This window comes from Phoenix dactylifera, chromosome 17 (assembly GCF_051530095.1).
Source record: "Phoenix dactylifera cultivar Ajwa chromosome 17, Ajwa_hap1_PhDact_Kaust_v1.1, whole genome shotgun sequence".
NCBI classification, from domain to species: Eukaryota; Viridiplantae; Streptophyta; class Magnoliopsida; order Arecales; family Arecaceae; genus Phoenix; species Phoenix dactylifera.
The window spans coordinates 11,965,981-11,988,326 of record NC_143206.1 but is presented as its reverse complement, the minus strand read 5'-3'; the positions used below and the strand labels follow the sequence as shown (position 1 = coordinate 11,988,326).

At 38.6% G+C, this 22,346-nt stretch overlaps 3 protein-coding genes across 6 annotated transcripts; 1 reads left to right on the top strand and 2 right to left on the bottom strand.

The window, feature by feature from the left end:
• Positions 1–2,048: 2,048 nt before the first annotated feature.
• LOC120112934 (uncharacterized) lies at positions 2,049–3,531 on the bottom strand. The gene is made up of 2 exons (XM_039133147.3): positions 2,642–3,531; positions 2,049–2,185 (listed from the first exon to the last, which is right to left on the bottom strand). Exons 1-2 carry the CDS (start codon positions 3,111–3,113, stop codon positions 2,049–2,051), a joined length of 609 nt encoding a protein of 202 aa, XP_038989075.2. The 5' UTR covers positions 3,114–3,531.
• Positions 3,532–7,224: 3,693 nt separating this feature from the next.
• LOC120105994 (putative serine/threonine-protein kinase) lies at positions 7,225–10,846 on the bottom strand. The gene is made up of 6 exons (XM_089928072.1): positions 10,544–10,846; positions 9,032–9,193; positions 8,642–8,852; positions 8,308–8,539; positions 7,862–8,045; positions 7,225–7,747 (listed from the first exon to the last, which is right to left on the bottom strand). The coding sequence occupies exons 1-5, from the start codon at positions 10,745–10,747 to the stop codon at positions 7,973–7,975; spliced, it is 882 nt and encodes a 293-aa protein (XP_089784198.1). The 5' UTR covers positions 10,748–10,846; the 3' UTR covers positions 7,225–7,747; positions 7,862–7,972.
• Positions 10,847–13,302: 2,456 nt separating this feature from the next.
• On the top strand, positions 13,303–19,470 carry LOC103711728 (E3 ubiquitin-protein ligase MIEL1). 4 transcript variants are annotated; one of them, XM_088713175.2, is made up of 12 exons: positions 13,303–13,713; positions 13,830–13,917; positions 14,001–14,039; positions 14,154–14,186; positions 14,296–14,373; positions 14,468–14,511; positions 14,619–14,659; positions 16,562–16,644; positions 16,717–16,808; positions 16,922–16,991; positions 18,182–18,223; positions 19,079–19,470. In XM_088713175.2, exons 1-12 carry the CDS (start codon positions 13,661–13,663, stop codon positions 19,202–19,204), a joined length of 789 nt encoding a protein of 262 aa, XP_088569301.1. In that variant the 5' UTR covers positions 13,303–13,660; the 3' UTR covers positions 19,205–19,470. The 4 variants fall into 4 exon arrangements, with proteins under 4 accessions (XP_088569301.1, XP_089784200.1, XP_088569300.1 ...); XM_089928073.1 differs by having other exon boundaries at positions 13,330–13,553; positions 13,632–13,713; positions 16,562–16,808; XM_089928074.1 differs by lacking the exon at positions 18,182–18,223.
• The last annotated feature ends 2,876 nt before the right edge of the window (positions 19,471–22,346 follow it).

The window sequence follows — 22,346 nt, the reverse complement described above, 5'->3', positions numbered from 1 at the left end:
CTGCTTTGATATCATTTGTAACAACTCAGGACCTCATTTAGAATAGCTAGTTGAAAGTTATTTTTTAAATTTTTTAGTCCTATACAAGTGTCCAAAATCTTTACAACAAATAAACAATTTAGGACTAAACAACATAAGACTTCCCAAGTGTCAGCATTTTAGCTTGCTTTGTACAATGATTAGTTCAATTACATCGTATAATCCATTATCTTATTTCAGCAGCCAGTCATATTGATGAATTAATTCAGTTTTTAATGTACAAACTCGTAGAAAAAGAAGAAATTAAGAAACATTGATGTGAATGAGGTGTGCTAGTTCTAGACTCAGGCGGTGCCACAACCACGTCAACAGAGTAAATGAACAGGCACTGGTAGATCACAAGGAATCCAGATTGAGTTATGCTGGAAGAAATAGCAACTGTTCAAGATAGTGACAAGGTGTTAAAAAAAAATGAATTACTCATAATAGCGCAAACATTACATGGATATGACAAGACTATCCCAAGTATGATCCAACAAGGTGTTAAAAAAAAAAAAAGTTGAAGGAATGGGTAAACCTGCAAGAAGTTGAAGGAGAAAAGTACTACTAAAGAAACAGAAGACCATTAGATTTGATGCAAGAATTATTAGTGAATGCAAAACAAAAAAGTTGATCAGTTAGTAATAACTATCAGGTATCTGATAATTCCACAGTACCATAGATTTTGTGACTTGCTGTCTCATTAATGACTAATCGAATCATATGAGAAATTTTTTAACAATCATCACACTAGGAAAAAATATGACCATCCTACCATATCTAAGTGATGCATGCTTCAAAGAGTGATACAATGGCCCATGCAGCCATCCACTTGATCAGGCTGAAGAAAAATTAATAAGCTAAATGACAGCTTCTTTGCCAAATGTTTCGCACTACAGCCAAAATAGAAGAGATGATCAAAGTATGCACTGTTCCATGGTATGATATAAGGTCTACTTCATAACTTAAGAGACTTTGAAGTTATTCCCAATGTGATATTGAGTTGAAATAAATTTGATCCAAGATATAGCATTAATTCCCAATGATAAGCCAGATCATATCCACTGCAAGAATTCTAATAATACAAGGTACCATCAATATAGGTTTATTTTGCACAAAAAAGCATCAGTGTAGTCTACTGTGAGCTAATTAATTTGCCTTCCCTAATCATAAATAATTTTCATAATTATCTGAAACAGATCCATGGCCTGGAGTTCACTTGACAATAGGGTAAACCTAAGGTACGAATTAGCCTACTTTCAGACATCCCACATCAGTTAAATAATTTCTACGAATTGAAATGATCTCCTCACATTATACCTACTTCACCTATGAAAAACGCATTTAATTATCGAGATCTCTTAAATGAATTGGTTCTGCAGAAGATTTTTTTTTGGCATATCTTTCACCTTCAATATCAATACCAGTGACTATTGTTTTATTGATTTATATTGCAGGAATAATATGACCAGAAGCATTTCAAGTAGAACATAATGATCAACTCAGGCAGGCTCTAACCCAATTGGCACAGCTCCAGCAGCTTTTCAATTCTTTAGTTCCCTCCATATGAACTACAAAGTCAAGGGGTTGATTCATATAAAACCTTATACTCAATGAGAGTGGGAGCCTTGGCTTAAAGCACTTAAAGAGAAAAAGGCATCTGCATTACCTCTCACGGACATCCTTTGTGGAGATACCATTAATTTTCTAGAAATTGACCGGAATAACATTGCAGGCCATCCATCAATCAACCAAATATCATTTATTAGAAAAGTGAATAGAAGGCAGTAGCCAGTTAAAAGATGTACTCATGACACATTTAAAATAAGTCACACAAAGGACCGAGTGTTAAGGTCCCTAACCAAATAATGGATAAATTTGTTTCCTTAAGTCCACAAATCATAACAAGAGGTAGATCAGTTGTCAAATGTATAAATCTTTGAGTTCATTACCAATGGAATGCAAAAGAATGGCAAGAAAACAACTCAAGAGAAACATGATATCCTCATTACATCAAGTAATCTGATCTTTTATGGAGCTGATGAGCCACTCAGAAGCGCACCCTCTCCTACAATCTTCTTTTCTGCAATAACCACTTCACCTTCATCCGTTTCTTCGACAGATAATGTTTCTTTAAAATCATTGGAACTTTTGCCAATTGAATCCCCTGCAAAAAGAAAACAAATTGATCAAAACAAAAAAAAAAACATCTTAATAAGTTATTAATTTTATGATGAAAAAGCTACATTATTAAACTAGATTCTATTCATTAGAGTCCGACCTCCTAAATAATGACCATGATGAAACCAAAAGAACGTATCCAAAGCTTTTTTGGTGGAGAATGTAGAACAGTTACGTATTTTCAAACATCAAATTTTATGATAGACTAAGATAATGGAATCTAAGCATGGTATTTTGTGTAAGCCAAGAAAGAAAAAAAAATCAAAAGACACAGCATGACGCAAAAAAAAAACATCGGTAGTGTTTTGTTTGTGTCTTAGTCTAAATGGCCTGGCTTGGTGCATGGCATTTTTTCGGCAAGCTTGCGCGGTAGCATGAGATTAATAGGTCTATTAGTCTTAACGTATACATATAAATTCAAAAAGTTTTCAAGCATGCATACCATCATCATCATTTTTGAGGTCAACCTCCTCTTTCTCTTCCTCTTGTGTTTCTGTCTCGGTTTCTTTCAACTCTTCCTCCATACCCTCCTCTTCAACCACATTAGCATCACGATCTTTTCTCAGCGAAAGGTGGTCGACCACTTCGCCTCCGGCCTCTGCTTCAACTATCTCTGCATCCTTCCTTGGCGATAAGTATTCATTCGGCGTCTCATTTGTTGTCAGCTGCTCCTCTTCAGTGTCCCCCACCACCATCGAAGCAGTAGGTTTCTCGTTTCCCTGCAAGCCGCCATTGGCGTCTGCCATCTCCGCTTTCTCTACGATGGACTGCGAGCTGTTGTCGGCCGAACTGACGTCTGTTGTCGTTGAGGATGCTTTGCTCTTCGAAGCGGTTGCTTCCTTTTGAGAAAGCTTGCCGGTGCTCACCGTGTTGCCGGTGGCCACATCCTGCTGCTTTGAACCACCACAGCCCATTGCAACACACACACACACACACAGAGAAAGAGAGAGAGGAATTTGGTTGGAGTACGAAGAAAGAAGAGAGAGCTAGGAGAGGAGAATTGATGGAAGAGAGGTTTGAAGGGGAATGGAATTCTTATGGAGTTTTTTGACAGCTTGGAATGAGGAGGGTGGCGCTACTTTGGGGAATGAAACGTTGTGACGACTGGAAACTGAATGGAATTTTGGGGGATTCTTGTTGGCAAATGGTTGAGGCTTGGCTGTCGCAGATCTTTTCTCTCCGATTTTTTCTCCTTTCTAATTATAACCATTTCGGACGGTGCTCTTCAAGCTTTTTGTGGACATTATTTAATAACGCCGTTATTCTACTAGAAAAGACCCCATCAAAGTGGTTACTAAATGATATCGTTTATAATGGTAATTACAGCATTAATTGTCCCAACTTGCACGTATTAAGATTTTTTTGAATTTAAAATAGTGATTATTATTTGTTTCTGGTACCTGCAATGCACATGATTCTTGTGAAAGAAATATACATATATATATATATTATCGGAAAGTAGAATTGGCATAAAATTATGGTTTATTTCTTAGATTTTCTTTTCTTTTTATCTTCCTATTTTTACTCTCTTTTCTATTTATATTGGGACTCTACCGGAAAAAAGGCATTATAACAAAATTACTATCAAATATTGGTTGTTATTTTCTAACATAACATATATAACTTTATAGCCTTTTGTTTAACTATTATAACAACCTATGAACATTATAATGGCCTTTTCCTCTCTCTTTTTTTTTTGGCTGTGTGGGAGTCCTACTCGTATGTAAATAGTTGGGATTGGTTTGAGACTCGAATCCAGGTTTTTGCGTTCTAAGAAAATTCATGCTAATATATTAAAATTTTGAGAGAGATCATCACAGCTTGAATCTTGGACCCATGTCTTATAAGAAGAGGGATATGACCACCGGCTAATGCTCAATTCATAATGGCTATTCTCTTAAACCATTGCTTTATATTTTATTTTGAAGAATGGGTTTAGATCTGCTGCACTCCAATGACATCTATAATGCACCCTATGCTTGATGCATGGCTTGTGAGGCCCACAAGATAAAGCCAAGATGTTCATAAAGTGCATTAGAGTGAAATAAGCCTATTTTTTTCCATTCTAGAGCATGTTTTTTTTTTTCCGAGGGAGAAATTCTAGAATCAAAGACCTACATTTCACCTACCTAGATTTACGAGCGACAATCGGCAAGTCAGGTTGAGTCCATCTTTTATATTAAGATCCTACCAAAACTCAACTTGACCTACTAGCTACTGGCCCGTATCCAAATTTAATTGTGTCACGCATTTTTGAATAGTTTTGCTTCAAGCTATCTCGAAACATTTTTTGCTACATCAAATTATCAAAATATTCTTTGTTTTTTTTCTAATTAAAACTTTGAATAATTTGATCGATATCAAATAGCTAATGGCACTCATTACAAAAAATATATAATATATATATATATTATATATTAAAATATAATTACATATATATCTTTTATGACTTGATGGGTGGGTTGGGTCAGATAAACAAGTCCAAATGTCCCTGACTAGATCCTGGCAAGTGCTATGTTGTTAATTACTCGCATGATCTTTTGTGAGAAATAGAAAGGATGGATTGATAAGCCCTAATTCTTTTGTGAACTTTTGCAAAGGCATTACAGACAATCAATAAATGTCTCTCAGATGCAATCTACGCCATGTCACATGGTAGGCTAGATGGTGATGACCGAGCTTCTGGTCTAATTCATTCAGGCAATGATGTATTGGAGACATTCAAATACTCCCCGGAAGCCAGGTCATTCTTGTGCTTGGACTTTGGCCATTGGAACTTTTTCCTTAAATTTGGCTTAAATGAAGTTCTAGTTTTTTTTTTCGCCGAGTCAATATGTACTAAATTTTGTTATGTTTTGGAAGTAACAGGGATTGGTTGGAAATAACTAAAACCGCTAGTTTCTGCTACGAAGAATAGGTTCAATCTTTTAGCATGGCCAGATATGTCTCATTTCAAATCACCTCAAAACATCACCTTAACACTTCCAAACCTCTATAGGGATTCCATTAGGTCCATCGACATGTATTCAAATTGTGCTGTTCTAATTGAAATTTTCACATGATAAGCCTTTCTAACTATCAGATCTTCAATCTAAACTTTTCCCCATGTTATTAATTCTCTTGTCCTCTATCTCTTGCATATGTGGGGACCCGTGCGGGCATGTGTTTAATCCTACATCGATTATTCACCGGGTAGCTCTTGGGTATTTATACGGGAGTAAGGAACCCAACTAATACCTTTCAGTTAGCTATTTTGGGTGAGGTCCTGAGTTGTTATACCATCAACCCTTCACCTTTTGCATTCAAAGGCAAGGGATTCAAAATTCTGGCATCTGGTAGAGTATATTTGTTGATCACTGAAGTTTGATTTTTTTTTTCATCTCTTTAGATATCCATGATGCCTTACCTTTGATTGAGTGCTCCTAAAGGTTTCCTTATAGTTAACTTCTGCAATGTTCATTTGCACAAGTTAGTAACCATGGGGATGCTAAATGGCTGGCTTAGGGTCTTAAAGTTTGAAGTCGTGAGCAACAAGTGTTGGACTAGAGTAGAGCTAATCATGGGCCGGCCTTGAAGCCTACATTATATTAATTTTTGGTCGGGCTTCGGGCCAGGCCTATTTAAAATTTGATATTTTTAGCCTAGCTTCTGGTCAGCTCTAGACTAGAGCTATGGCATTATTCAAGGGTTGGGTTGATTAGTCAATAGTTGACCCTTATCTGATCCACTGACGCCATTATTGCAAGATATGCTTCTTTATATGATCCATATTTTATGCAGCACATTACAGATTCAATTTTCTTGAGATAACTTACAATGCTGGATTCACCTTTGGATACTTATCAGATTGTTTTGCCCTAGATTGTTTATTTAAAAGTAGAACCCGTTGTCTAGTTCCCTAAACTAGAACCCTTTTTCTTTTTTTTAAGTTCTCTTGGTATCAGTTTCTTCTGTTGGGCCATGTAGCTGCTCTTTCCAATATACTGCAGTCAGCGTGCCAAATTGTTTGAAAATTGAGGGACCATGCCGCTGTTCTTGCTAATATACTGCAATCAGCGTGCCAAAGTGTTTGAAAATTGAGACACATCTCACGTTGGAGATTAGAGAAGAGATGCTCAGTTATAATTGATGGATATGGTTATGAGAAAAAAGTTTAGGGAACTTAGATTAGTTTCTTTGTTTTACTAGTAACCACTGTTTTTGTAAGTTTTGGAAGGTCAAAAGCTTCTTTGCTTTCTAATTACTAGTGTCCATTATGTGCAATGCACATGATAGAAGGCATGGAGGGCTGTGATCTTCCATCTGGTTAGAAAAAATTTGACCATGTATGTCAATGCACTCCGGGTTCGGGAGGTGCACTTTTGTTTCACTCCCTCAGACTAAGAACTGAATAGTTGGTGCACATTTAAGATGAGGGTAGTTGCAATGCCATCGGGGGACCTCCTGAACAAAGAGGCACTTTGGAGCTTCAATTATATCTTGAAATTGAGGTGGTGTATGTCACAATCCAGGACCTCACCCAAAATATCTAGCTGGAAGGTATTTTTTGGGTTTCTTAGTTCTATATACCTACCCAAAATCTTCTCGGTGAATAATTGATCACTACAAGAAAATTCATCCTTCCCGACGCTTTTTATAATCTTTTCCGACGCTTATAAGCGTCGGCTAAAGTTCCCGCGACGTAAACAGAACCGTCGCAAAAGCGTTGACGATACTGGAGTGGCAAAAGTTTTTGCCGACGCTAAGGGAAAGCGTCGGCAAAAACACGGCTTCCCCGACGCTACTAAAAGCGTCGGCAAAAACAACATTCGCCGACGCTTTAAAGCGTCGGCAAATGTATCTTTCCCGACGCTTTTTTTTGCGTCGGCGTAGACGTACAGTTTACCGACGCTTTAAAGCGTCGGCGTAGGCGTGCCACAACTTTTATTTACCAACGCTTTAAAGCATCGGTATTGCTATTTTTTAAAAAAAATAAAAATACGAATGTAAATAAAAATACGAACCTGTATTACAAACACTTCATAGTGCAGACTTGAACACTGATTACAAGATAAGAAATGTTTACAAAACTCATTATTTGTCTACGTTCATGGTATCACACGACATACCTCTCTGCATTTTTATCCATCCACATAAAAAAGACCTAGACATAAAGTCTAAAGCAGGATATTGACAACTCGATCATTTACATTGATCAGGTGGGCTATGGATCTGTCACAAGCCACATAGCGTAGATAATATTTACATTGATCATTTACATGATCTAACCTAACATAGACATCCGGTAGTACAGCCAGGTTTGGTGCATCTTGGGCACAGGCGTACCTCTGTACATCTTGGACAGGATAAGATACAGCCACAGGAGTACTTAGGGCAGGAGAGGCTTGGAAGGACACAGCATGGTCTGGAGAAAGGAAACCCCCAGCCACAACATTGTAGTTTGGAGCAGGGGAATCCCCAGCTACAACATTGTGGTTTGAAGCATGAAACACCCTGATTGCAGCAACACAAACTGAAGCAGGAAAGCTCCAAGCAATTGCAACGCGGCCTGTAGCAGGAAACATGGTGAAGATCCAAACACTTCATGGTGAAAAATGTGAGATTATATTAGCAGTGCAGAAATACGGTGTAAATTAAGAAATCTAAAGTTTCAGCGGCAAACCTGGTATTTTTGAACCATATCTTCATAGGAAGTAGGCAAAATGATAGGAGCACCATGAATGTTGAAGGGAATATTTTGCTTAGATAGCATCTCTCCAGGCTTTGGATTCCTTTAGGCAAAATGCCTAATTTGGAAAGAAATGTAGATTTCATTAACTGACTTGAGATAATTAAATGTACATGCACTGCAGCAAAGAACAGGCAAGAAATGACTACTAAGTTAAGAAAGAACAGACGTGGCACTAGGCATCATTTAAACAATACACAATGTTTAAATATCTTTTAAGCTTTAGGAGTTGCAGAGCTAATGCATCAGGGCAATCAGCCTGAAAAGCAAACAAAAATTAGCCTGAATCAATGCACCTAAATTCCTACCAAAATCTAGTAAATAAGCTACTAAGTACCTATCCCCAAAATTAAACAAAAAAGGGTCAAGATAACACTTACATAGTTCCTGCCACACGTGTGCTAATGTGAGTGACATTGTCAGGAAAAAGCTTAGCTAGACCAAAGTCTCCAATTTTTGGGGCTAGGTCTTTGTCAAGTAAAACATTACTAGCCTTGATATCTCGATGGACAATATGTGGCTCGGCTTCCTCATGGAGAAATGCAAGACCCTGAGCTGTACCCGCACAAATAGCAGCTCTTTTGGGCCAATCCAAAGCAATCCGCTTATTCGCTGGACCCGACATTCCAGATGGTTTATATGAGACTATGAGTCACATGTTCCCGAAGATTATGAATCGAACTGTTCAAAATGATGATTTCACTACTTAATTACCAAGTAGAGCATTTGCTAGACTATTGTTCTCCAGATACTCATAAACCAAAATCCTGTTCCTGCCTTCAACACAACACCCCATCAGTTGAACAAGATTAGGATGCCTAATATTTGATACCATATCAATCTCAGTCAGAAACTCATTCGTTCCTTGCTTTGATTCAGCAGACAGTGTCTTTATTGCAACCTCTGTTTCATCCCTCAATGTTCCCTGCATATAGAATAACAACAACGGCTTAGCATATGACAAAGAACCATTGAACTGAAATCAGTTTGTTGAGTAGAAAACAAACCATCATCGCGAAATGATTGTTTGGCTACCCAAACTAGTAATAAACAGATGAATAAAATGATAAAGTAATCAACTACAACAGAACTCCAAAGTCTCACTTTATATACGACTCCAAACCCTCCACGACCTATTCTGTTTGTCGGATGAAAGTTCCGTGCTGCTGACTTCAACTCATTATAGGAAAAAAGCCGCACATTTTTTGGTGCCTGTGGTAAACCAACACCTGCACTTTCTTTCATGTTAAAGACATCTGAATTTTTCTGAAATATAAAAGAGGATCTAGAATAAAGAGAAAGTCTAGGAATAAAAAATAAGAAGCATAATATGAGAACACAGAATATTTCCAAGACACAAACTTAACAAAGGAGAAAACATCATATAATAGCAGAATGCCCCAAAACTAGAGGGGCTTAACGTGTTGAAGGACTGTTTACTGGAATATTTAATCTGCTGTCCTGCTCTCTGCCTCCCTTCACTCTATCATGAACTCATGGCCCTCCCACTCCTTACTCCAAGGAGAGCCACCCCCAACCCTGATGTCTCTAATCATATGGAGAAGAAAGTAGAAATACAAGGAATAATTCCAGAATCCAATTTTAGAATGGTGAATGACATCTCTTGCAAATCTTTAGCATGCAAGGAAAATTGTGCTGGTTGTGCTCCTAATCATCCCGCGAAGCAGGAAGCCCCAGAGTTGTCACGATTCAACAGCTCCTAAGGCATTATTGGCCAGGGAAAGGCCCAAAAGATCACATTTCTTTTGATGCTTTCAAATATTTTTTCCAGTAGAAGAATTGAGTACTCAAAAAGACCTAATTTTATCTTTCCCAATCCTCCAAGCAACTATTCTCAGGAGGATACTCCAGTTGTAATTAAAGAACCTAAAAGGGAAAAAAATCAAAGAAAAGCCTGGATAGCACCTAACATTCAAACACCCTCATGATTCTTGGATCTTAAAAAGCCTTGAGGCTCAGAATTCCTCTCTATTTTACCAATAATCTCTCCCGTAATAGTACAACAATTTCCTACCTCAAATATAGGAGTAGCAACATGCATCATGCATGAGCTTATATAAAGTTGATCTATGATATGTCAACATCTCACTAGTACCTGTAGGATTCTTCTGAACTATTTTGAGCTAAAACAATCTTAAATTTATAAGAAAGAAATTAAAATCCTGCAACCCAAATCTAAATGAACCAGGTACCTTCTTTTATTCTGTAGCCGCGACTAACCCTAACTCAACAAATTGAAAAATGAAACAAAGAAACCCCGGGAAATGAATGAGACATGGTCATGGGGCATCCGCTTATGAGTTATATGAATTTATGTTAATGATGGATCAGTTGCTCTGGGACTAATTTACATAATTTTATCAACTAATCACTCACACACACAGAGAGGGAGAGAGAGATCTGATGTTGTCCGATCCAATGCCCCAAAACCCAAATAAAGAAATTTAACGAAAGAAAGGCGTACATAGATTTCACGAGATCCCTACAAATGCAACAGAGTATACACGAAATTGAAAAGGGGGGATGGAATTAAATGGAATTTTGTATGGTATATAAATTGATTTGGGGAATGGACGGAGGAGGGATCAGACATACTTGTTCTCGGGTGGCGGAGTGGGAGTTGAGTTGGAGGGCGAGGGCGGCGTTGGAGGTGAGGGTGTGAGCGTGGAGGTGGGGGAGGCGCTGAGAGATGTGTGCGGGAGGTATCCGGAGCCGTAGATCCTGGATCGAGCGCCTCAGGGAGGCCGCCTTCTGGTCCAGCTCCAGCGTGTACTGCTGCTGCTCCGGCGCGAACACCATAGGCAGCCGCTCCTCCTCCTCCTCCTCCCCGCCCTGCCCGCTCCCTCCCACCACGTCCGCCGCCCACCTGCAATAAAATGCCGGAGAGGAGGAAGGAGGAGCGGAGCTTGCCGTCGGACGTCGCTCGGCGCCGGAGAGCACAGGGGTCGGCCGCTCGTCGTCGGAGAGGAGGGAGGAGGAGAAGACCTTTCCGTCGGACGTCGCTCGGCACCGGAGAGGATAAGGGGGGGCAGTTCGTCGCCGGAGAGGAGGAAGGAGGAGAGGAGCTAAGGCTTGAGATCGGGATGCAGAATGAGGAGGGGAACGGCCCGCTTGATTTTTGTTGTGAATTTGAGTTCTGCGTCGTCTTAGGCCACAATCTACTCGTCTATGCCCGACGCTTTTACAAAGCGTCCGCATATGTTGGGGCTGGACCGAAAATCGCCGACGCTTGTAAAAAGCGTCGGCAAAAAAGGTTGGTGAAACCCCATTTTCTTGTAGTGGATGTGGGACTAAACGCAAGCTCACACAGGTCCTTACAGTGTGTATTTGTGGGTGCATGTATTCACATGCTTGCGTGCCTGAATTTTTCCTGCTATGATTCCTGATGCTTGTTATTTTGACCCTGCAGATTTCAAACTTCATGGCGAACAACATGACCAGAAATTGGGCGCATTATTTGTATGAGAAAGTTGCTCAAAGCATCTGAGCAGTATCTTGCAATTTGAGTTGGAAAGAATCCAATGGCTTATTATGGAAGAATATGTAACTGCATGCGTTGCAGGACCGTTTTGATAGAAGCAATCTAATATTGTCTTCTCCTGCACACTAAGAACTCACAAGATTTTGGCCCCAATTATCGGCCTGGTGTCAGTGTTTCTGTATTGATTGAATGCTAAAAGTTGATGTAATTCATGCCTTGAAACTTTTTAATCACATCAAATGGTTATTCCTTTTGTTTCGTGGTGAATATCTATGAGCCTCAAAAATGATTACAGGTCCAATATGTAGTCCGATGAGTGAGTTATTTCTACATTTCACAAGTCCCTAGGATTATGCATGGCATGGTGGCTTCAACTTTCAGGGCCTTGAAGTCTATTAGCTGCAGTTCATTTTGTGAGAAGTAGAAGGATTAAACGCCCACTTCATTTGCTGTAATTCTAATCAGGTATTAAAAACACTATTACACTGTGAGGTTCTCACACATGTCAGCGAACAAATGTTACATGTTTGATTGGTTAACTTAGAATTAAAAAAGGACAGTAAAGATGATTATATCAACGTCTATCAGGGAACATCTGCTGTTGTCTTGGTCACGTTTAATTTTTCTGTTGGCAGTCGGTGTCATCTAGACATGTTCATATGGACTTGAAAAGTGGCCGAGGATGGGAGATGCGGAGGCACAAGCTTCGTCATCAGGATTCACAACTCCAAACTAGCGATGGCGGGGGGTTGGCGGATCTTCGACTTCTCTGTAGTGTGTGCTGAGCTTAGAGTCGCCTAGGATGGTATCTCCTCTGCCCGACGGATATTGGACGCGGTCCGACTCATCCTCGAGGGCAACTTGGCCACGGTGATCAATAATTGATGAATAGTTTAGTTTTATTTCTATTTCAAATTTATATTCAACACTATGAGCTCGTTTGGTTCGCGGGAAGCATTTTCCTTCCTAGGAATATGATTCCTGGAAAACAAATTCCTAGGAAGAGGATGCCTAGGAAAGTACTTTTGGCATGTTTGGTTGACCATGAGAAAGTGATAAATTTCCAAGGTGCTTATGTTTGGTTGGAATTTTTCTTTCCTAGGAAAGTTATATATAATTCCTATTATGCCCTTAATAAAAATTAGGTTTTTAATGCCTCTTTAATGCTTCTTTAATGCTGAAGGGACTTTTTGGAAAAAAGTAAAAATAGAGTGATTCCCGCCTCATGGGAAAGTAACTTTCCCATGTTTCTCATGAGAAAGATTTTCCCATGAAATGTGGGAATCACATTCCCATGGGAATACAACTTTCCCTTCTCTCTCCTTTGAAAATTCCAACCAAACAAGAGGCATCTCATTACTTTCCCGTTGACCACACTTCCCCCCTTCTTTTCCCGCGAACCAAACGAGCCCTATGTACCTACCCACGGTGATGCGATTTGGTCATCTCATTCTATGCAAGGATCAAATCCTCGCAAGAGGTATCTTATTCTGGTATCCATCTTATTCCTGCAACTGGACGGCACGATGGGCAGACGGTTCTGGACATCTGGTTGATGTCATAAGTCATAACCTGTGAGAGCAACTCTCTTGACAAGGAATGTCCAACCTTTTGTTTATTAGGAGTCCATTAAGTGCGATATCTAACATTAGTAAGTGCATCCTCCGCTTATAAAGCAGGATATCTTATCCAACGGATACGATCGATCTCTTTTCGTGCACGCCTCCATGTGACTTCTGAACTAGATACGCAGATCAGACGGTGGGTAGGAGCTAGAGACAACAATCCAGCACTTAAAAAATAAATTGGTGGGCCTCACTCGGTGTCTTGAAAGAAATCATCACCTCCAACTTCGTGGATCCCCTGTTGGATCCCTTAGATTTAAGAAAAAATCTACGTTTTTAAGGACGAGCTCGATTGCCCCTTTCAGAAGCGACCTGCCACCTTTTTTAAAGTTCTCTAGTTGTCGAATCCGTACTTCCATTACTTCCCTTGTGCCGCGTTCTTTCCAAATTTACTCCGCCCTCCGCTCCCACGAGCTGAAATCCACCACCACCGCTTACCCTCCCTTCGTCCTTTTCTTTATCACTCCTTATCACGGATGACGACCCAATCCCCAACCCTGTTATCTTTTTTATCTTCTCCCATTATTCAATACAATCTATATACAATATTGTTTTCTTACTATATATGTGCTCTCAGGCTGCTCTCTTCGCCTTTGGGGTTCACATATGGAGTCTTCCGGTGACAACGCTCGCCTGGGCTTCGGGAAGATGGGCTACGGGTTTTCTTCTCTTATCTTCTCTTCTTTAATGTCTTTATTATTATTCTTCTTGTTTTATTTGGTTTTTGCTGTTTTTCTTCTTCGCTAATGCTTTTGATTTCAAATTTTTGGATCAGATGCAACCACTACAGGAGGAGGTGCAAGATTCGCGCCCCATGCTGCAACGAGATCTTCCCCTGCCGCCTCTGCCACAACGAGTCCACGGTAACCCAAGTCGCTGTTCCTTCTCTTCTCTCCAAAGTTATTCGTTGATATTAGATCTTTTCTTGCTTTATTTGTGCAATTAGAAAGATCGCCACGAGATCTGTCGCCACGATGTTCAGAGGGTGAGTTTTGTTCTACTTTTTGCGACTCTGTTTCGTTTATTTCTTATATATATCTCTCTGAAATGATGCCATTTGGATTTTAAACTTGGTTTTTTTTTTAAAAAAAAATTGCAGGTAATTTGTGTGATCTGTGACACTGAGCAGGCAGTAAGTGTCAATAGTTAGCTCGAATTTGGAGTGTTACTGTTTTTGTCCCCTCTTTTTTTTTTGGTGTTTTGAGTTTAATAAGATTCGGGCGGGCATTCTTCTTTTTTAGGTTGCACAAGTGTGCTCGAACTGCGGGGTAAATATGGGGCAGTATTTCTGTGGAGTGTGCAAATTCTATGATGATGATGTGAGTCTACTGGATGATATTGTCGTTCGTGGCAGAAGCTTTTGATTGGCAGAGATGTGATAATGATTTTTTTTAATTAATTTGTTGGTTGCAGATTGAGAAAAGACAGTATCATTGCAATGAATGTGGTATCTGTAGGTTAGTGTTTTTTTTTTCTTCCTTTCCTATTTTTAATTTTTAATTGTACCAATTAATGTGATTCATGAAGCTAGTAGAGTGATCCAAATCATGACATATGTAAACAGAATTGGAGGCAAAGAGAACTTTTTCCACTGTCAGAAGTGTGGTATGTGCAGTTCATTCAAATCACATATTTAAATTAACTTTGATTTCTCTTATGGAGTTTTATGGGAAGGAGAGTATTGTTGATTGGTTTCACATTTTGGTCCGACTTGTGATGGCATAAGCCTTATGATTTTCTAGTTTCAACTGTATTCTGAGTCAGTCCAAGCTTACACTGGGCATGGTTGCTCATGGTAAGAACAACTGACTTGTAAAGGAAAATATTTTGTTCTACTAACTTGATTTGATATTCTTCTGAAGGAAATTTTTTTGTCACCTGAGTTTGATATGAACTTTTGATGGAAATTGTGGGATTGTCTGCCAGTAGGAATTGGAAGTGAGTAAATAGTTAATATACTCGATCATACTTCAGGATTTGCCAAGCACTGCTTCAGTTGTAAATACTATTGTAGCATGTACTGTATTATATACAGTTATACACTAATAATGTTATGGAGATTATTGTAGCCATAGTAGCAAGGTTTGTCGTACCGTACGAACCGGATGGATAGTGCGGAACATACTGTACCGAACCAAGCAGTACGGAATGTATCGTTCCATACCGGTTTAGTACTGATACACGATACGGGGTCATACCAACGCTCGATATTGCCAAACTAGCCCCATACTGTATCATACCGACACAGTGATAATGTGGCACCGGTACAATACCCAGTACCGAGATGACGTACCTTGAGCCGTACTGTAGTAAACACTGTACCAGTGGATGCTTATCAATGACATAAAGAAGAAAAGTTGAGAGGTGCCCTCTCTATGTGCATAGATCTGCCAACAAAATAGCTCCACCACTCCTTTCATTTTTGATACACTCCAACATCCTTGCTCTTCTTGAGTTCTTAAAGGGATTATAGTCCTCTAATAAGGTCTTCTGCTCTTCTTGGCCTGCTCTATTCCTACCTCTAGGGTGCTTGATTGTTGGTCCATACAGGTTTGGACTCCTTGTGTTCCTTTTTAGTCCATTCAACCCTTTAGTAGGTGCCATGATTTGTTACGATGGCCACTCGCTCCAATCACAAATACAGGCATTACTTTTTAGTCCATGGCCACTCATCAGATCACAAATACTCAAATGCTCTTATTCTTGTGGGGACAGACCTTAACATCATTCAATTTGCTAACCAGCCTTGAATTTGCTAAGCTTCCATGTAAGTCGTCCTTTTCCAGTCCATGTACTTATTTATGCAGCAAGGGAGACCAGTTAATGGAACCATAATGGTTCATATTGCCACCGAAATCTTCTTACTAAAAGCTGCTCAGGAAAGACTGCAAATATGAAGTTTACCACACCATAAGTCTTTGAAAACAAAACTTTATTTTGTCAACCAACCAAAGATCTTATTCCACTCTCACAATTTTATGCACAAAATAAATAATCAGTAAGAGGATGTGGCCAGAAATTTTGCCAGAATTATGTTTCTTTTGTTCATCATATTCATCAAGTGATCTCATTATACTATTGAAAAGTTTCTTCAATTTTTTATTCTAGTTATGATAAACTGAGTTTTTGCCACCAGAACCCCTCGAAAGGTAGCTTGATGAAGAAAATCAGATGTATAATTTTACCTTTCTATTGGCCTGCAAATCATGATAAGCTAGCTAAATGTTTGGCCGAGTCAATCAATGCTAGGACATCAAAAAACAAGTTTGGCGAGTTCAGCTCAAAGGTTGGCCAGTATTTCTTATGCAAAAGAATGAAGAAATAATAGGAATTTTCAGAATGACAGTATATGCATTTAACTCTGTCACCTAGCTCAATGTTCGATTCACGCTGGCTATAAGCATATGCCTATCTATAAAAGCCACATCTTTACAGTTTTTGCTTTGTTATATATTGACTCCTTTCAAGTGATACAACCTGTCAGCTGACTATCCTGGTATAATACAGGATCCTGCTACTCTATTGATTTGCGTGATAAGCATGTATGTGTGGAAAACTCAATGAGGCACAATTGCTCCATCTGTTATGAGGTCTATATCTTTAAAATGCTTCCCCTGTCTTATGAATTTTTTGATCTCCTGATGCTAACTGTTATCCTGCAGTATCTTTTTGATTCCTTGAAAGTAACAACGGTTCTGAAGTGTGGACATACAATGCATTCACAATGTTTTCATGAGATGCTAAAGCATGATAAGTAATCCTTGATGCCATTTGACGTCTAATTTCACTTTGGCATTTTGTTTCTGAATTTAGCATTTCTATATGCAATTATCATCCTTATTCTTTTCACTTAATCATGGCATGCAGATACTCATGTCCAATATGCTCCAAGACAGTGGCTGACATGTCAAGAGCTTGGAGGAAATTAGATGAGGAGGTAAGAATAAACTAAACTATTGTGCATATCTATATGGCATCCATTTTGCTCCTGTTATATATCACTTGAAGTTGCTGTCATAGACCATTTTTTAAATATTTAATAAAACACATTTTGATATTTTAGATTTTTAAGGAGATCTTAGATCTTTCCATTCCAAAAACCAAAAGGATATCTTAGATTAAGAAAATCTACAAATTTATGATTTAGACCCAGATTTGCTCTGTTTCAATTTGAACTTTAATGCCTAGATAGTTTGGTGCTCAATACTGCCCACTTATCCTTCTCTTTTTATTGCTTGTTGCTTTCTAAATGTTTATTTTTCTATCTACCATTTACATATCACTCTTCAATTTATTTTGATATACATAACATTTTATAGATATCTTATTCTCTCTAGTAGTTTCTTCCTTGGATAGTCAATGTAAGCTAAACTGGTTTGCTGGCTTTATTTCAACAAACTTAAATGAAATCATATCTCCTAGTTTAATTCTAATATACTCAATTAATTTCTCCATTTTCATCCTTCATGGTTTAAAATAGAGTTGATTTCAGGTTTTGGCAGTAATTGCCAGCAAACCATAGTTTTTTGACTTTTCTTAGAACCCCACTTGTAAGTTGCAAAGATTATAGCTTGACAATATGCATATCAATAGGATTTGTCTCATTAACTATTTCGCATCATGTGATATAAACAATAGCAGTATATGGAGATATAATTATGGAAAATAGCAGTATATTATCTACTAAATTTTGGTTATGGACATATGGTTAGACGATACATGATTATGAAGATTTTCTCCCCAGATAAAGTGCATCAACTTGCCTGAAAATTGGCAATACTTGTTAGAATGCAAGTATTTCTGACTAAATTTTCAGAAGATGTAAGAGCTGTGATAGGGAGTTTGCAATAAACACATGAATAAATTTAAACTGCATCTATGTTTTTTCGGTAAAGCATCAATTTACAATCTTGTATATATCAAAGAAGTCTAGCTTTTCTCTTGATCTAGTTACCTACCATCTCCCTCCCTCCTCTCTCTCTCTCTCTCTCTCTCTCTCTCTCCCACCCACACACACACACACACACACATGCATGCATGCACTCATGCAAGCACACATACAAGCGCACATGCATTGTTAGTTAATTTCAACCAAATCAGCGTGCAACTAATTGTCTACTTTTGCAGACTGAAGCAACCGTCATGCCTGAGAATTATCGGTTCAAGAAGGTCCTTGCTTTCATTTTTCCTTTATCTGTTATTTTTTTCCTAGGTGTCTACAGGGTTTTCTTAATTGATAGACATGGCCTTCTTATAATCTTAAACATGGATTCAGAACAATTATAATGCTTTTGGCAAGTAGGTTTAACACAATGGTCCCAATCAATCACACATTTTTTAGAAAAATAATATGTCGTTGAGTTTTTTGTAAACCCTTCAATTCTTCAAAAAAAAGTTAATATGCCTTGTACAATGATTCAATCTATTTTGTCAACATCGATCTTAGTTACCTCCACATTGTTCTTTCTTGAGGTTCTGATTATCTTGCCAAGTTCAATGATGAAATAACTCTGGAAGAACTGGTAAGTTCTGATTCAACTCTGTGCATGGCATTGATCCCTTGCCCATCAATTAGGACGAGTTTCACAAAAAATAGTAAGATTAGGATATTTCTGGCCATCAAAACTTACAAGAAACAGGTCTACTAATTTAGCAGTTTGTCTTAGTGGCATGTTTGCCTGATGAGTGTAGCGGAAATAGGTCAGTGCAAGTATGAATCTGACATGACAATCCTATTGATCTTTACTCAGGACCCAGTTGAAACTGATTCAACTACTTAATTAGATAGAAGCAAATTAAAGTAGATGGCTGCCGATAAGGTCCTAGCCAGGCACTTGGGCTAGAAACCATCATCTCTGAGCTCTGCAGGTCTCATGGTCCGTAGATTTGGCAAAATTTATCTATATCCAGACCCTCCAGATGGAGCTTAATTCTGAAATTTGGTCATGAAGTCTTGCTTCCCTTTGGTTATTATATTTTCATGATTTCCACAGCAAGAAGCCTAAACATTTGTTGGTTTTATAGGTGTGGATCCTCTGCAATGACTGCAACGATACGACGGAAGTCTTCTTTCACGTTATTGGCCAGAAGTGCAGTCACTGCGATTCATACAACACTCGTGTAGTTGCTCCCCCAGTGCTTCCTCGGTGATTGGATTTGGTTTCTTAAAACATCTGTATTCATGGGCAGCTGGAACACCTTTGCATGTACTCCTTCAACAGACCTTGTGCTGTTGTCAAGAAAAAGCTGGTTCTTAATATGTTATTAGACTTGCTGTAGTTGTGTTATTTCTTCAGATATTTTGTTGTGCTGATTTTTATATGTCTTAGTGTGACCCAAATGGATCGACCAGTGAATCCAATAATTTCCTGTATATTGAAATCTTCCTGGTTCATTCTAAGAGAATTCATGTTCCATAATAGTCTTTTTTTTTTTTTTTTGGTCGCAAGATTGCCAGTGTTCTTTGAGAAGAGTGAAGCTAAGGTTGCAAGCCGGGCCGCCGTGTTCTACTTGAGGTTGAAGCTAGTTTTGGGTGGGTTCGGCTAGGCTAGATATGGACCAGTTGTGGCCCTAATGTTTTCATGAACTATGTTTGGAGAGCTTTTGAACATTATTTGGCCCAGGTTAGGTCAAAGTCATATTGCTCTAGTCCTCAGCCCAACCCCAAGAGCCCCATTTGGATACCAAGTCATCTTGGGGAAGGCCACTTGTACAAGCCCATCCAAAGTTTAGGTTGGGTATGCATTGGGCGAGAGTTCAGGGTTCTAACCACCTTTACATCCAAAGTTCAACACATTTGCATCCAAAGTTCAAAGTGTTTTAGCTTCTAACCAAGGTCAGAAGTTCAATTCCTTCCTAAAATATTTATTGATTAATATTTTTAATAAAGACAATAAAAACATGTTTATTAGTAGCACAGTCTAGCTCAGGCTGCAAATAGGCCGGTTAAGTTGGAGCATTCTCAATCTTGACAAGATTTGATTTCATATTCGGATCATAATTTTAGACTCAAACCCGAACCATTAGCTAACTGAGTCGGGGTCAAGTATAACACGATCCTAACCTAAGATACTCAAATTCAGGTTGGAACTGAATAGGATTGGGTTTATAATTTGAGTCATGTAGTTATTCTTTTTAGATCTAAAATATAGCAATTGATAATTAAATATTAAATTACTAATATATTTAATCAAAACTAAAAACCTTAAATTTTATTTTTTATTCGAAACTTATATTTATTTTAGATAAGAAACGAGCACAACAAACAATTATAAATATTTCAATATAATTAAGTGAAAAATAGATGAGAGGAGATGTGGTTGCTAAGATGAAAAAAAGATGAGTTAGTTTCAATGGGAGTTCATTTAGGAAAGGTATTTGCAATAAAAAGAAGGAGATTTAGATGATTTAAGTTTTTGGATTGGGCAGAGGCAGGGTAGGATTGGATTCGGCTTAGGTTGGGGCTCTATTTTTATTGACCCAAAGTAGATTGGAATGATATGTGGGCTGTCGGGTCTGGTCAGATTTGAGATACAAGACCTAAAATCTACCCCGATTTTAGATCGGGTCCAGTTTCTGATCCAATCCAACCCATAAGTCTCCAGGTTGGGTCTAATAGGGTTGGGACCGGGTCGGGTCAGGGCTCGTCCTGACCCATTTGCAGCCCTAATTCCAAAGTGGAAGCTTAAGTGTTTTCCCAGTCCTCAATTACCTGGCGGCCGCCGCTCTGCTCCCCATGGCTCAGACGGTGCTCCGGCGAGGTTTGGCGCTGCCGCTCGCTGACATGGATCCGGAGCCCAAGGAGGAGGCGAACGAGAAGTGATCCTCCGTGCTTCTCTCTTTAGCGGCAAAAATTGGAGGCCTTAGGGCAAGGTGGAATCGACCGGAAGCTTTCTCCCCGTACTCGCTTTTTACCATGCTTCCGGTTGCTTCTTGTAAACATTTGCTAATATTCGGAGGTGTATATATGATTTTTTTTTCACAAGAAATCGTTTTTTTTTTTAATTTCTTGCGTTGGAAATTTATTAGTGATGCGTCCGAGTTCATCTTGCTTGATTCTATGTTGATTTATTAATCTCTAGAAAAAATTAACAATTTCTTGCACAACAGAACAATCCACACTACTAGATCTTTGCCGACGCTTGCTTGAAATGTTCTGATGCTAGCCTTCTCATATATTATTTTTCGTTAAATAGTTTGTGAGTATGGAGAGAGTTTCATCTAGAGACACGATTATAGATATCTATCTATGCGTCCAAAGGTTGCTTGTAATAATCAAGTTGGTCATTAATCAACTCTGTTTTGTTAGGTGGCATAAACATCATTTGTATGATGTCCCATTAATTCAAGAAACGCCGAGCGACGAATACATTATAGTGATGTTATGTTTGAAGCTATTGCTAGGTTCTGATCTTGTTCCCGCCTTAGTAAAAGAACCCATGATGAGCTTTAAGCAGAATAGAGGGAACTATGATTCATCTTCTCTGCCTTATACTCCTTGCCGTGCTGATCTATGCATTTGGGAACCTTCTTGTTTTGAGATGATCAGATAACTAGTAGAACAATCTTGATTTTATTTAACTCCATATATTTTTCAATCAGGATGCTCTATGGAATTTGGTATCTGCCTAATGTCCTTGAAAGATAAAAATACAATGTTTGAAGGTTTCCTAGACTTATTACATGTAAGCAATCTTGTTAAAGAAGTGGAGACTATGCGAAAGCGATGTTCGTTTTAGTAAACTTTCTTGCAGTCCCTCACATAAAATACATTTAAAGACATGAAAACATAACAACTGCATGCATTTTGCTGTTGTCTACCCCTATAGAACAAATTGAGTTGGATAATTTTATTTTATTTTTTTAATCTGAATCCTCAAATGTATGGCATGCTATACTGATCTGTATCAATGCATATCGCACATATAATATCGTACCAATGCATGATATGGGGGTGTAGCAAGTTAGGTATGCCGAACCAACTCTCGTACTGGGCATATTGACCCCACACCAAGATGGTACTGGTATGAGATCCTATACCAAGATCGCAAACCTTGCTTATATATTTTTATCTAAAATACGAGATAACGATTATTGTAGTGAGTTCCTAGGATTTCATTTGAGATTTGTCTATGTTTTGTTGGGGGGTTTTAATACAGAGTTGATTTTCCATTTTGTTCTTCATATCAATGTCAATTTATTTCAAGCATTTACCTATGTTATCTCATCATTGACTTTGATATGGGTAAGAAATTTACTCTCTGTTTGTATTATAGGTGAAGGCTCCCCTCAC

What these genes read in the sequence shown, in the direction of transcription:
- LOC120112934 (XM_039133147.3), bottom strand. Translation starts at nt 3,113, where the DNA reads ATGGGCTGTGGTGGTTCAAAGCAGCAGGATGTGGCCACCGGCAACACG. An exon ending in CCTCAAAAATGATGATGATG is followed by an intron (nt 2,186 to 2,641) that starts GTATGCATGCTT and finishes TTCTTTTTGCAG; the next exon opens with GGGATTCAATTGGCAAAAGT.
- LOC120105994 (XM_089928072.1), bottom strand. Translation starts at nt 10,747, where the DNA reads ATGGTGTTCGCGCCGGAGCAGCAGCAGTACACGCTGGAGCTGGACCAG. An exon ending in GGTTTGGAGTCGTATATAAA is followed by an intron (nt 8,853 to 9,031) that starts GTGAGACTTTGG and finishes TTCTATATGCAG; the next exon opens with GGAACATTGAGGGATGAAAC. An exon ending in ACACGTGTGGCAGGAACTAT is followed by an intron (nt 8,046 to 8,307) that starts GTAAGTGTTATC and finishes TCTTTGCTGCAG; the next exon opens with TGCATGTACATTTAATTATC.
- LOC103711728 (XM_088713174.2), top strand. Translation starts at nt 13,661, where the DNA reads ATGGAGTCTTCCGGTGACAACGCTCGCCTGGGCTTCGGGAAGATGGGC. An exon ending in AATGAATGTGGTATCTGTAG is followed by an intron (nt 14,512 to 14,618) that starts GTTAGTGTTTTT and finishes ATATGTAAACAG; the next exon opens with AATTGGAGGCAAAGAGAACT. An exon ending in GGAGGAAATTAGATGAGGAG is followed by an intron (nt 16,992 to 18,181) that starts GTAAGAATAAAC and finishes CTACTTTTGCAG; the next exon opens with ACTGAAGCAACCGTCATGCC.